The sequence below is a fragment of the Aotus nancymaae genome, unplaced genomic scaffold (assembly GCF_030222135.1).
Source record: "Aotus nancymaae isolate 86718 unplaced genomic scaffold, 86718_ANA_hifiasm-v0.15.2.pri h1tg000022l_1, whole genome shotgun sequence".
In the NCBI taxonomy this organism is placed as follows: domain Eukaryota; kingdom Metazoa; phylum Chordata; class Mammalia; order Primates; family Aotidae; genus Aotus; species Aotus nancymaae.
The window spans coordinates 32,883,128-32,897,822 of NW_026988435.1; the positions used below are offsets into that span (position 1 = coordinate 32,883,128).

The 14,695-nt window shown below is 37.4% G+C and overlaps 1 protein-coding gene across 5 annotated transcripts in view; it reads right to left on the minus strand.

Annotated features, from left to right (window-relative positions):
• Window positions 1-404: 404 nt before the first annotated feature.
• Window positions 405-14,695, minus strand: part of GRIK1 (glutamate ionotropic receptor kainate type subunit 1) — a 391,291-nt gene continuing 377,000 nt past the window's right edge. For 2 of the 5 annotated variants that reach the window (XM_012446602.3, XM_012446593.3), the window contains 2 exons: window positions 3,301-3,387; window positions 405-2,889 (listed from right to left, as the gene is read on the minus strand). In XM_012446602.3, the coding sequence (XP_012302025.1) occupies window positions 2,734-2,889; window positions 3,301-3,387 (243 nt within the window). In that variant the 3' untranslated portion in view covers window positions 405-2,733. Of the gene's footprint in view, window positions 2,890-3,179; window positions 3,388-14,695 lie in introns of all 5 variants that reach the window. The other 3 variants (XM_012446637.3, XM_012446619.3, XM_012446610.3) reach the window with 2 other exon arrangements.

Here is a 14,695-nt window from a genome sequence, read left to right on the forward strand (position 1 = left end):
ATGAAAGGAAACTAAATCTTAACTGTGAACATAATCTTTCAAAACACTGGCCTCCATTTGTTTCCCTGAATATCTCACCTGGGCAATCTTTTTATTTTAGCACCAAGAAATTGCTGAAGGAAGAAATGTTACATCTAGTTTTTAATGAACTTGGCCATTGATTTCTACATAACTCTGCATGAGTCACTGTTCTTTAGTGAATGGGATGAAAATCTCCAAGATTAATGGTTGTTACCAGGAATTTTTCTGGACCGGATTCCAGATACTCTCCACTTTCTTCACTCCTCTGAACCCATTAGCTTACTCTATTCTTCGCCCTAAGACACAAAAATGCACACAGAAATGTGGGCACATTTATATGTGCCAAATGTACTTTCAGAATGAAAATATCAGGGAAAAAGGAAGGTGATTATGCACTGCATTTAATAGTTGCCCTAAAAAAGTCCTGTTCTACAGTTTTTCAATATACTTTTTAACAGAGTTGTTTATTCAGGTATTATATATACTGAATGAAAATTTAGTTATATATAAGTGAAGAGGAAAGAGGCTGATGGATCTTAAAATATCCAGAAACCAGATTGATACACATATATTTTAGGCATTAGAGGTTGATGTACTTCTTTTCTCACACATTTCTGTAATAGTATGTGAAAAGATACAGTAATATTTCCTAAAGTAAGAGAAAAACGTAAAAATGGGAAAAATATTAGAAGATGTAAAACAGAATGCCTCAGATGTAATTTTTAGTGAAATGAATAAAGTTTATATTTCCTCCTTCTAATATGTTACCATTCTAAACCATCTTTAGCTGGTCAGTCATCATACTCCAGTTTGTAAAGGTTTAATTGAAGCCTCCTAATGCATTTTTATGAACAATTTTCTTCTGTTTGTTGTCAATTTCAATTCTGACTGATCTGAAATCTGAATATTGATTACAATCAAGCAAAACCTTTGTCTGATATCTGTTATTGTCATTGCCATTTTAAAGGTTATTCTTTTTCCCTTGGATGCCTCAAAGTATTTTTGTACTTTGAAGGACTAGATTAAAAGTTTTCTGTAGTTATAGAATAATCCTGAAGAAACCAACTAATTATATGAAATATTGACCAATGCCTAGTTCTTTCCATTATTTCCCAACACAATGAATGCCACCTCAATTTTCCAGTTAAGCCCTCCTCCCACCTCCCTGAATCCTGGAGTTTTCCTTGACCCTGCTCTTGTTTGAGACCACTTTCTGAATCCCTGGCTGTTTGGATTGTGTTTCAAAATTACCTCCATCTGGTCTCTCTTCTTCTGCTCTGGTGCAGTTACTGAAAGAATCTTTGGGGTGACTTCCCCCTCTTCTCCCTTCTGGTCTTCTTTTCTTCAATTCTTTCCCTGCTCTCTGCCAGAGTGACTGATACCTATCAGGCCTATTGCACCTCCTTGCATCTTATATTTTAGCAACACCAAACTCATTTTTCCTCTAACATTATAGCCCTATTCTTTCTTATTTCCATGCCTTCTAATATGCTGCCTCTTCAGCCTGGCTCCCTTTACCTGATAATGTCTGAGTCATCCCTCAAGTCTTAATTTAGCTATTCTTTTCTCCAGGAAGCCCTTCTAGACCCAGCCCCAGTTAAATACTCCTGAGGGCTTCTGCAGCTTTGGACTTCCTCTGAGGAAATTCTAATTCTGCTTTGAGTAATATGCTGTTTTATTTCTTCATTTTGTAATTAATCATGTGAGAACAGGGACTGATATGGTCTGGCTGTGTCCCCACCTAAATCTCATCTTTAATTTTTGCTCCCATAATTCCCATGTGTTGTGGGAGGGACTGGTGGGAGTTAAGTGAATCACAGGGGTGGTTTCCCTCATACTGTTCTTGTGGTAGTGAATAATTATCATGAGATCTAATGGTTTTATAAGGGGTTTCCCCTTTTGCTTGGCTCTCATTCTCTCTTGGCTGCTGCCATGTGAGGTGTGCCTTTCGCCTTCTGTCATGATTGTGAGGCCTTCCCAGCCATGTGGAACAGTGAGTCCATTAAACCTCTTTTTCTTTATAAATTACCCAGTCTCAGGTATGTATATATACAGGGACCATATATATGTTTTCTTCACCATGGGATCCCCAGAACCTAGAATGATCCCCATCATGTGGTGAACACTTCTACTTTTTGAATGTATTTTTGCTTTTTAGTATCCTTTTCTGGCACACCTCACTAATGTTCTGAGTATCATTTAGACTATTTATAAAATTAGACTTTAGAACACAAAGATAAATGGGTTCACTTTCCCATAGTAACTAGGTAACTTGGTATAAACTAAAAGTAATTTTTAAAACTCAACCCCAAATGACTATGTCTATCTAAACTGGTAAGAAGAGTTTTCAAAATACAAACTGCAAAACTGCTGACATACAGCAAACATACATTTGCCAATGGGAGCAAGTAATGGGGAACAAACCCAGCTCAACTTGTTTTGGAAAAAAACCCTGTTGTTTTATTATTATTTAGAAAGCACACGCAGCGATTTTTTGGGACAAAAGAAAAAAATGCGAAATAAGTGAGCACACAAATTCATTTTAAAAGAACCGGTGTCACTTCCCGAGTCATATCTATGTGAGCTTTTTAAACTTTTGTATTTCTTATATCTGTATACATAATCAGAGTTATGGATATAGATATATGGAAACACATTACACACTCATCAGAAATCCTTCCTCCAAAAATCTGTAGGGAGTGTTTCCTTGGATCACGCCACAGTCTCTTTTCTCTGAGTTCGTCTTTGATGACAAGTAAGGATACTTGTGAAGGAAGATTTCCCCTTAGTTCTTGACTTTTTCTTTATTTTTTTCTGATTCTTCAGTGAGATTCCCAGTTCTTCCATGATGGCGTTGAAAGAGAGACACTAAGGAACATGAGATACAGACCATCAGCTTAATCAAACCTATCTCATGTGCGTTGACCTGCCTCTTGCCTAGGTTTTTATGAACACAAGATATTGACCTCAAGGAAGCTCTGTCACAATTGGCCAGTTCCCATCACCTCCTCCTCCACCCGCTGGCCACCCAACTTTTCTATTTGGGGAAACTGAGGTAGCAAGTTAGTTGGGCAGACTTTGGGATTTCATTCACAAATACAGTAGTATAAAACTACCCAGTTAAAGAAAAATCAGGGCTCTCAAAATAGATAACTTACCTTTGTGGAGACACCAACATAGAATTAAATTAAGTCATTTCCCCCACTGAGATGATCCAAACATTGATAGGATTATCAAGGCATACGGACACTTCAGTAATGCTATAGAAAATGAACAAACCTTCTCTACACCAAGGCTTTGTTTTTTTCTCCCATGAAACCTTACTTTGTTCCTAAAATAAAATCTAATTCTTGATGACTTTCCTTTCTGATAAAAAAAAAGAAAAAAACAATTTTAAATTGTATATTTTCTCCAAAAACAGAGATTCTGGCAGCAGCAATGATGCAGCTGTGGTTGAAATGAAAAATAATGTGGTGCTGAACTGCACGGCAAAGACAATGGCATAATACAAAAGAAAATGGAAGATGGAATTATGATTGAAAAATGTTCTACATATACAGACAATATATATAATCTCCATTGCAATTATGCTATATCTGTTCCCATGCATAGTATATAAATGGACCAATAAAACATAATTGGCTGTCACTTTTCTAGCCAAGATAAAACCTTTGAGTGATAAATTTCTGCTCAGAGAAATTTCTATAAAGTTCTGGTTAGAGAAATTTCTAAAAAGTAGTTTTCTTTTTGTTGAGGTCACTCTTAAAACCTCCTCTAGTGATATAAGCCAGCACAAGAGCACAAAGATGGCGTGATTCCACTTATATGAAGCATCTAAAATATTCAAAGTCATGAAAACAGAGTAGAATGGTAGTTGCCAAGGGCAAGGAGAAAGGGAGATAGGGGCAGCTGTGGCTCAAGTGGGTATAAAGTTTCAATTATGCAAGATAAGTAAGTTCCGGGGATCTTCTGTGCAACATTGTGCCTATATTTAATGTTGTGTTGAACACCTAAACATTTTTAAGTGGTTAGATCTCAAGTGTTCTTACCACAATAAAAAAAATCCACTAAAAAACAAAGCCTTTGGTAAAGGTTATAGAACTGCAAGCATACTTTTTTAACTTTAGCACACAAAATGGATGGTTCAAAGTCAAATGACAATGTGCTACCAGATGATTTGTCTGGGTTTTAACTTCCTTACCGGAAGAAGTTTGTGTCCTATGTTTGCAAAGTACTAAATATCTAGTGTGGTCCTTATGTATCAGTGGGCAACATGTGTATCTGAAAATGTACACTTCTTTTTGTTCCAAAAAGGACTTGTGTAGTTTAGAGAAGAAGTAGTAGTTTTAAATTTTTTCTGCTTGATTTCAAAACCGGACCTAGAATTTAAGTTCTGGGTGTAAACTATTGGCCTATGAGATGTACATCTCTTAGAAAACTGGTTCTTTGAATAAAACTGTTTATTTCTTTTAAGCATACGTGTTTATCGGATTTGAATTTCACCTCCATTTTTTATAATACCAAAACATAAAAACTCATGTCATGTGTACTAATTTTCTTTCAAATGGTAAGTTATGGCTTCAATGGATTGAGATGGATGTCAGGCCACACACAAAAAAATCAGGAATGTTTTTATGAACTACACTTCAAAAATGTTATAGCAAGTATAGATGCTTCTCACTTACTACGGGATTGTGTCCCAATTCACATATTGTACACTGAAAATATTATTAAGGAGACATTGCATTTAATACACCTAACCTTCAGTTTAGCCTAGCTTACTTTATACATGCATGGAATACTTACACTAGCCTACAGTTGGGCGAAATTATCTATCCAGCCCATTTTATAATATAGCATTGACTATATATAATTTATTTATTGAATACTATACTCAAAGTAAAACAGAATGGTTATATGAGCACGTAAGTATGGTTTATCCAGACTGCATATCACTTCCACGCCACTGTAAAGTTAAAAAATTGTGAGTCAAAACATCACGTCTATGTATCATGAATGAAATATAATAATTTGTTAACATCATACCATGTAAAACTTATATGTTGCTACTAAGAGCTAATTAATACATTATAGTGTAATTGTGATACATAGTATTGTATCACAGTTTTGCAAACTTTGCTTAGAAATATATTTCAATGGAATAAATATTTTTGGCATTAAAATGGAAGGAATGGAAGGAAGAAAGAAGACTGTCAAGAAATTCACAACTTTTATTACGTATTATACCCTTTTCATAGATGGGGAAATTTACTATTGGAGATATCAAGTAACTTACCCAAGAGAAAAAGGCTGCATTTGAACCCAATCTACCCGGACTGTCCAGATCCAAAGCTTTCACTAGAAATCATCTACACGTTGAGTCTTAATTTAAAATATTTTTTTATCACTATGGATAGCTTTTTGTGAATCATTTTCCCAAAAACTATTATGTTAAGAAATTCCAATCTTTCTGCTTTACTTGAACTCTCAAGCATTTGATTTTAGGCATTTCTTTTCATTTTACATTGAAATCGCCAAAATGAATCTCCTAGTGTGGCTTACACATGACACACAAGGAGGAGGGTCTCATTGAAACCTCTTTTCCCTATTTTGGGTAGAGGAGTGGTCATAGATCTTATCTAGACAATATGTTTCAATTAACTTCATGTTTTTTAAAAAGAAAATCCGGCCGGGCGCGGTGGCTCACGCCTGTAATCCCAGCACTTTGGGAGGCCGAGGCGGGTGGATCACGAGGTCAAGAGATCGAGACCATCCTGGTCAACATGGTGAAACCCCGTCTCTACTAATACAAAAAATTAGCTGGGCACGGTGGTGCGTGCCTGTAATCCCAGCTACTCAGGAGGCTGAGGCAGGAGAATTGCCTGAACCCAGGAGGCGGAGATTGCGGTGAGCCGAGATCGCGCCATTGCGCTCCAGCCTGAGTATCAAGAGCGAAACTCCGTCTCAAAAAAAAAAAAAAAAAAAAAAAAAAAAAAAAAAAAAAAAGAAAATCCTCCCCCAGATTTTAGACTGCCTTAAAATACAGCAAACATCTTTACTCTTGACTAACTCCAAGTATTTATTTCTTGCTGCTCGTGTGAGAGCAAATATAAATATAGTTTTATCAGTGTTCTGCTTTCTTGGTCTTTGGTCGCAAACAATGATTTCTTTTTCATTCTCGCTTTGTCTCTGACTGTCAAAAAGAAAATGGAAAGATATTGAGGCTGACCTTTCTGCCTCCAAGTTTTTGCTGTAGTCACAAGGAAAGGTGACCTTTAAGGCCTCTCCCATCCATGAACTTGAGTAAACCACACATTCTTGGATCTACAGGAAATGAAACTGTGAAGGTCATCTCTCAGCACAGAGTGGCTTGGGAGGGGCTCATATTCATTAATTAATTTGCCTTTTATAATCTCAGAGTTAAAGATACATATAAAGATTGAGCTTCTGAACTGGGACCAGTATGACAGTAGCTTTCTAAAACTTCTATTTGTTGGCTGGGGTTTTTCATATTCACAGAGCCATAGAAACATTATTTTAAAGCATGTTGGTTTAAATTTCTAAACCCTTAATCTCATGAGAAACTATCAAACATAATGACATTCAACTAACTGCCTTACTCAATGTAGTGCAAGTGGAGGCAGGATACTCAGGTAGTGTTTCCTGGTACTTTGCAGACTGGAGAGTCCCCCAGTAGCCTGGATCTGGGGCCTGGATTAAAAATATGATGGAGTTTACAATTTTAATAAATCTACACATGACTTTTAATTACAGTTTGGAATTGGTGCCTGGTATCAGAATGAGAAGTTTTAATTTCAGCTATAATTCCTACTAGCTGGGTTACACTGAGCAAGGCGTTTATTTTCTCTTGGACTCAGTTTTCCCTATCTATAAAATGGGACAATAGTAAAATCCTTTTCATAGAACTATTATGAGAATTCAATGAAATGTTATATGTAAAACAGTCCAAAGGCTGGCATATTTTAAGTATGCTCTTTCTTTAAAATAAAGTTTTATATACCATAGTATATATTTTAACTCTATGCCACTCACTGACTTTTTTTCCATGGGAGAGATACAATGCAAAGGTTGATGCCGTTTTAATTTGAGTCATCTGATGTACGTCTATGCAGCAATTCCTTTGAGTTGCTTATACTAGTGTTTTAGTTAAAATAGTTCCCATACCTGTTTAAAACATAAATTTTCAATGCCTATTGTTTTGCCCAGTCCATAACATGTTTCTTTGTCTGTGTAGTTACAGGCATTGTGACTGCTTGTCTTGCGCTGTATACATAGGCACTCCAACATCAGAAGGAAATGAAAGCTAACTGCAATCCCTGGCCATTTAAAAAATTGCATCTCTGTTCTTATGAAGCATCTATTAGTACAATGAATCTTTACAATGATGTCTGATAGGAAAATTCATTTACAAATGAATTTATAGTAATAAAGTATGTTCTTGCCGTTTATGCTGTGTCTGACACTATCCAAAAATAACGTGGAGAGTGTGCGTGTGTGTGTGTGTGTGTGTGTGAGAGAGAGAGAGAGAGAGACAGAGACAGAGAGAGAGAGAGAGACCTTTCCTTCAGAGGAAAGGAAATGGAGAAACACAAGTTAGCTCAGTAGAGATTGCAATAGAAACTTCAACTAAAACTCATGGTTTTAGAAGGAGAGAGATTTGCTTGTTTATTTCAGTTTTGCGGAAAGTTATTCCTCTTCTCTGATTCCTTGGTGCTTGTGGTGTGTCCCTAAGGAGCCCCTTTTCTTCCCTGTTCTGTCTTTTTTGCTTTCTTTTATCGCCGCCTTTGGTTTGTTTCTTTTTTAATTGCTGACTTCATGGCACAGCCTTTGAATTAACCTCAAATGTTTAATTTCTTGATGCTCGTGTGAGCCTGAATATAAATTATATCTTCTCTTTACACCTTTATCCTTCTGTTGTAAATGTTGCCCTGGAAGGGGTGGGAAGGACTAATAAAATTCTTTTTGTTTTGTACCTAAAATACTCTACCTCATGAAAAACGATTCAGGGGAACAATTTTTTTTCTTAAGTTATAGTAAAAGCTCTAGGTTAGAATTGGATTTGAATTTGCAGAATTAAAAAAAAAAACTAGACTGTTTGGAATTGGCTTTCATACTGGTTGCAAACTTGACATCAGATTGTGAATGTCAGATTGATTTCTCATTGTAGATGTAGCATTTATACATTCACTTCTTTCATTCATTGGTAGGTATAGGAGGTATAGGTAAACGTTTAAGAAAACTACTTTGGATGCTTATATTCTTAAGGATTTTTCTGAGGAATTATTTTTCAGAAGCTCTGGCCTAGCCGATAGTACAATACAAATATTACATTTTATATAGGTTTCTCTCTTTAATAGGCTTCTTATTCAAAGGCACTTGAAGTGTTCTGTGATACTATCTGATAAATTTTCACATTACACATGGAAGAAAAAGGATGTAGGTAATATTATTGTCATTGTAGAGATTAAAACCTTGCATTTTATGTATAGACCTACTATAACTTGAAAGCAAGCTATGATTTGAAGTATTTTTATAAAGACAATTTCAGTAAAATGTAGAATATTAAAGAAATAGTTTTCTGAAAAATAATGGGATTATTGTTACCATTTTTTTTGTCTTGGTCAAATTCCTGCTGTAGTTCTGTAGAGCCAGTGTCTCAATGATTATTTTTTTAAAATGAAGGACTAAGGCTTCACTTCCTTAACATTTTTTTTTTTTTTAACTTTAAACTCTAGTATAGGAGCAAACCTATGATGGTTTGAGGATACACTCAGGAAACTCTTTAAGGAATAGGAACAGAATAATTCTATTTAGGCATTTGCTACGTAGAGACTTGTACAGTCTGGTTTCATTTCTTTCCAAGATAATTAATGATCTAAGAGCAGAGTTCAGGCTTTAATCATCTCCCACTAATTATGCAAAGGCAGTTGGAGGGAGGTTTTTGGAGTAGTTTTGTGTGTACCATTCTTGTGGGAAGATTTTGCATTCCAGAACTGAGGATTTGGGCACAATTTCCTGTGGTTTTATCTCTTTTCTGGGCTCTTTCACAACCTGTGGGCCATCTTTTGTGCACCCGTCCTTGGAATTTAAAAAAAGTGAATCCTAGAGGTTGAGTGTTGATCACTATATTAGCTTCCAGAATAGTGGTTATGTTAATTCGTGCCTAAGAGCTAATGAGAAAGCTGATTCTCATTTCTTGGGCCCGTGTAAAGAATGTGGGGTGAAGGAAATCTAGACACTGAAGTAAAACTTACAAGTGTGGTCTCCCATCCTAATCCCCACTTGTGAGCCAGCAGCCATGTCTTGCCTGGCCCATTTTCTTGCCCCTTTAATGCTTTAAACTGGCTACCACTAGGAAATCACTCTCGAAATCCCCTGTCTTCCCTTCCTTTGGCTATAGCATGTAGACTTCATGAACTCCTTTTCCCTGTGTCTGTTAATGTCATGCTTTCATTACCTCCATGTTGTCTCTTCTGCTCTGTTTCATCTTTGTTCCCACACCTGGGACCAGATGCCAACCCTTTACCATCTCAGATCTTACGTTTAAGTTTCTCTGTTTGCACGAATACATGCTCTAGAATTCCTTGTTCTCCTATCTGAGCTCCTCAAACCATAAAAATATATCTATGAGGGACACAGAGTTTCTCCATGACGTTAGATACATACGTGTTCCTCTTGTTGTTCATCTTTATTTAAAGATTTCATTTAGAAACCCTATTCTCTCAATAAAATAAATACTATGTTGTGAAATGGCATACACAATCCATATAGATTCTGGGGTATAAGTTCTGGGGTACATGTGCAGAACGTGCTGGTTTGTTACATAGGTATACACATGCCATAGTGGTTCTTAAAAAGTTTTGCACACAGGGTGGTCACTTGGGGCTATCCAATGCAAATTCCTGACAAGTAGGGGATGTGTAAGTTCATCCTCCTCTAACATTAGGGATAAAGTCATGGAAAACTTTGAAAAGTGGGTTTGACATTGAGGCAATGAAATATTTTGATATTCATCTGTGTGCTTTTTTCCAATTCTTCTGAATCCCAGTCCTTTTTCTCACTTTTCAAGTTATAGCAAGGGCTTTTATATGCATTACCTTCAGGACAGGGATGATGTAGAAAGAAAAAAGACTCAAATTTGGAGCTTTGAGCTTTTAAATGGACTTTTGTGAATCTATAGAAGACACTGCATCTTTGAAGCTATTAATTACAACAGTCAGGTGTTTGAAACAAGGAAAACGCAGACACTTTGAATTGTAAAAGTTTGACATGAAATATCAAATATACTGACTCTTCAGGACTTGGCCTATAGGACTGAGGACGGAGTGTAAAGAAAGGGCTTTCTATAGCTGCTCTCAAGGAGAAAAGTTCAACCATGTGATGTAAGAATCTTGACCAGAGTCTAGATGCTGAGAGAGATATGAGGAGGGGCACCTCCTCTGCCTTCTCCGGGGCAAACTTCCATGTGGTGGGATAAGAAAAGCAGCCTGATAGGCGTGGGGACCTGAGAACACAGGGTAATCATAGCCCCGTCTCTGTCTCAGGCTCTTGGAGGAGGCAGTTAATGGAGCAGAGAAGTGTCAGCAGGGTACGCCATCAGGCCAACCTGAAACTGTCCTCTGAGACTCCCATGGCCTCCCAAGGGTGCGCCAGAGCAGCTAAAACATTTTCCTGCCCTAGAAAGGACACACAAACGGCTGATGTTATAAAAGGGAGCATGAAATGTGGCCCACTCCAGTGCTATAACCAAGAGCAGAGAGAGAATCCTACAGTGAGAAGCTTCCAGTGGGCCTTGTATACCTGGAAATAAACAACTCTCCTTGCTAAAAGTGGCAGGAATGTGGGTTTGTGCTTCAATCCAAACTACACGGTGCATTTCTCCTCTCTAGAGTCACTGTCAGAGGCCAATGTGGCTTTGTGCCTTGGCCCTCTGGCCGTACTCTGGCTTCCTGCACTGAAGGCCTGAGAGGATTCTGTGAGGGTTGACTTTCCCTCACCTCATAGTGAGGGCTTGGTCTTTTTTTTTTTCTTTTTCTCATTTCAGAGGCTGAATTAGGGCCATAAAATAAACTTCCAAGAAATTCTTTGCATGCCCTTTCTCTACAGGGAAATGGCCCTGCCTTTCAGCTAAACTGCCTGTGATGTTGGGTGTTAGTTGTCCACAGTGCCCGTATGCACTACACACAGAGTTTTCAGGGTACCAGTTTATGCCTGTGGTAGTGGGAATGCATTTTTCTCAAACTACAAGCTTGGATATGCAAACAAATTATGTGATACTACTTAAAAAAGCGGAACTCACCTTAGCTTAGAGGTTCCCCTTCTGCTAGTGGGTCTTATCAACTCAAGACAATTCACTTTTGGTTTAAAATGCTTTCTTTTGGGTAATGTCTCTGTTAATGCAAGCCTCTCCCCACCTCCCTTCTCTCTTTTCTTTTTTCCTAGGGTCATCTGGGATAAAAAGAGGTGTTTAGAGGGCCCACGATCAGCTAGTCCAAGGCCACCCTCTGTCCTTTTGGCTTCCATGGGGATGTGACATCCTACTAGGTTGTGAACACTGATCACTATCTCTGCTGTGCCCTCTGAGATGACCATGGTCTCCATGTCGCATCCACACACTCTGTCTTTTCTGCTGTAACACCAAGTCTTCCAGTGCACTGGTTCTCTCAGCCCTTCTACATGCCTCTTGGGTGAGAAGAGCCATGAATTTTTGGCTATTTTCCCTGGCATTCTCTGAGATTGAGGAAGATTCTATGAAGCATTCCATAGCTTCACTGCCCACATGTTGTTATTCTGCCTTTCAGGAGACTGTTGGATATAAAATATCTTTACAAGTCTTACCACCTCCTGGGCCTTCACCCTGTGAAGGAAAAAATGGTATTTTCTGTCCAGGATTCCCTTTTAAGTTTTCTGTGGTTTCTATTCTCCTGCCTCCTCCCAAGTGTGAACTTGGTTCAGAGATGTTCATTGGCTGAGGAATAGCCTCCTCTCATAGATTAGTATCTAACCTTTGTGACTTTCCTCCAATTCTCTCTTTGCTAGTGGTCAGAATCTGTTCGAGGTAGGAAAGTAAGGTATTAAAACATCATCATGTCAATTTCTCCAATGTTAGCCTTTTGGGTTTTGGCTCTTGCCAATTATAGATAAATTTTTTGAATTACAACAATTTTCATATTCAGTGAAACATCTGGATCTTGAAATTAAAAACTATGGTTTTCAAGACTTTCCTCTGTGCCACAAATCTACAAGGACTACTTAACATCTCAAAAGCCAAGAGTTTAACTCATTTTAGTTTGGGAGCAATTCATATAAAATTCCCATACTTGATGGTAGAAAGAAGGGTAAGGATAAAACCAATAGAACATAAATGCATGCTGTCCTCTTTCTTTATTTCTCCTTGTCTGTTTTTAGAAGAAATACTAAGTTACACTTGCAGAATAGAGAGAGTCTTCCTATGTGGTCCCATCTCATTTATCACCCTCTCTTGTGATTTGTGAATGTGTGTTCATTTCTACAGCTTCAAATATCTTCCTAGGTACCTGTCTCCTTTTTGTCTTGTTTTACCTCGTCTGTAGGCTCATCACGGTCAAGAACTATTCTACTTCTGTAAACTTCACTCTGTCTGTAATGATTTGATTTGCTTATGATTCATTGGATGGGAACCTTCTTGCTTCTTGATGTCGTGATGGCTAGTGGGGCCATTTTCTCTATATCCAAGACAGGCCTTTCTGCCTTGAAGTACTGGCAGGGCACAGTCATTCTGACAGAAATAAGAATTTCATGTGTCCAAGAGAGACACACAACCATATGAAGAAATATAGAAACAAAAATCTCTTTTTATCACTGCTTCCATGGTTTTATTTCCTTCCTATTTTTCTGTGAGATTCAAACAATATTGCAGTTGGAAGAGAACTTCAAATACAACCTCCTCATTCCACAGATGAAGAAACTGAGGTTGAGGGAAGTAAAAAGACTTGCCCAAAGACACATGGCCCTTTAGCACCAGTGTGGAGACCTGAGTTCTTGGCATGTGATTCCGAAGTCACCTGTCTAGTGGGTCATGCCCATCATTCAGAGTTTGTTTTGTTGATAGACAATATCAACTTGTACATTAGAAACATTATTTCTAAATTGATGTTAATTGCATCCTGGATTTTCTAATAATTAATGAATATTTGAGTTTCCAGGCAAAGGAAACCTCGTCACACGCTTAAAAAAGTAAACTAATTAAAGAGACTTTCACAAATCACTTGCTAAATAAGCTGATCAGACTATAGGAGAGATAGAACTGAAGATGCTTGGAAGCATCTGATAATGTTGCCAAAGAACACTGAGGAAAGATAAATACCAAGATTGAGTGGGTTATCAAAGGACAGTAATTTCTTGGTTCTTGTGGCTGGTAAAGACAAACTGATCAGGACCACTTTCGTGCTTGAGACTGAAAAATCAGAATATTTGAATATTTTAGGTCTAAATCCTCCATTCAGTTGAAAAACTGGGGAGAAAGCAATTCTGGTCAAGTTAAATTAAAATATTTTAGTTGCTAGGGGGAATACAGTGACTTCATTCCATCATCCAGGTCTTACTCATGTTTGTGTCTATCTGGATGTACGCATTGCAACATGGATACACATTGCTGTGTACTTTGGGCCATTAGCCGTATTTGGGCTGACAACAACAAAGGTCAAATTCTGCAGGGTTTCACATTCACATGCTGCATTTGTAATGTTGTCTCTTTATAACAAGAATGCTCGTATCTTTGCAAATAGGAATTCTTTGAAAATTTGAGATAGAACCCCATTCTCTGTAATACCAGCCTCTGTAGGGAGAATTTTGAAAGCAAAAATGATTTTAATATGCTTGCGCATATGGACATAAAATTCCATAACTGTGAGAAGTATAATGAGATGGTTCCTAAAGGCTAGTTAAAACTGCAGCATCAAGCAGATTTTTTTTTATTATCTACCAGAGTTAATTAATAATGCCATTTGGCACTGTTAGATGTTCAGAAAATAGTCTAATAAGTAAGAATCCTTTGCTTTTCTTTTGTTGTTAAAGGCTGTTCAGACACTTTCTAAACTGCTTACTAGGAAATAGACCTTGAGGTGAAAGGGTCACGTGCTTGCAAACTAATTGGGATTCATTATAGTACTGCATTGCTACAGATGGCTCATACAGAATATAATATAATGCTAGTCAAATGCAGTGAGGTATTTGGAAATAATTTCTCTTGGATAGGTTTCTAATCATACGATCCAGCTGATTTTCCCAATGGCAAGATTCCTACCCACCATGTATTCCTTAAATAGTTCCAATTTTGCTGGAAAAACTCTGTAAAATAATTTAATTTATAATTTTAGTCTAAAACAAAATAAAATATAAAGCTTAATTTTTTCCCCTTGTATCATTAGGTTTGAGGCAAATTTATTAGGAAACAAATTAGACAACACTATGTTTCATTGCTGTTGATGCATTTGTTCAATCTTTGTTTGTTTGTTTATTGATTGATTTATAGAGATAAGGGCCCACCATGTTGCTCAGGCTGGTCTTGAACGCCTGAGCTTACAGATGTGAGCCATCACTCCTGGCCGCTTGTTCAAACTTTTAATACCTCTGTGCTCTCTCCTAAGCTTAAACAATGTTTTCCAAAGTATAA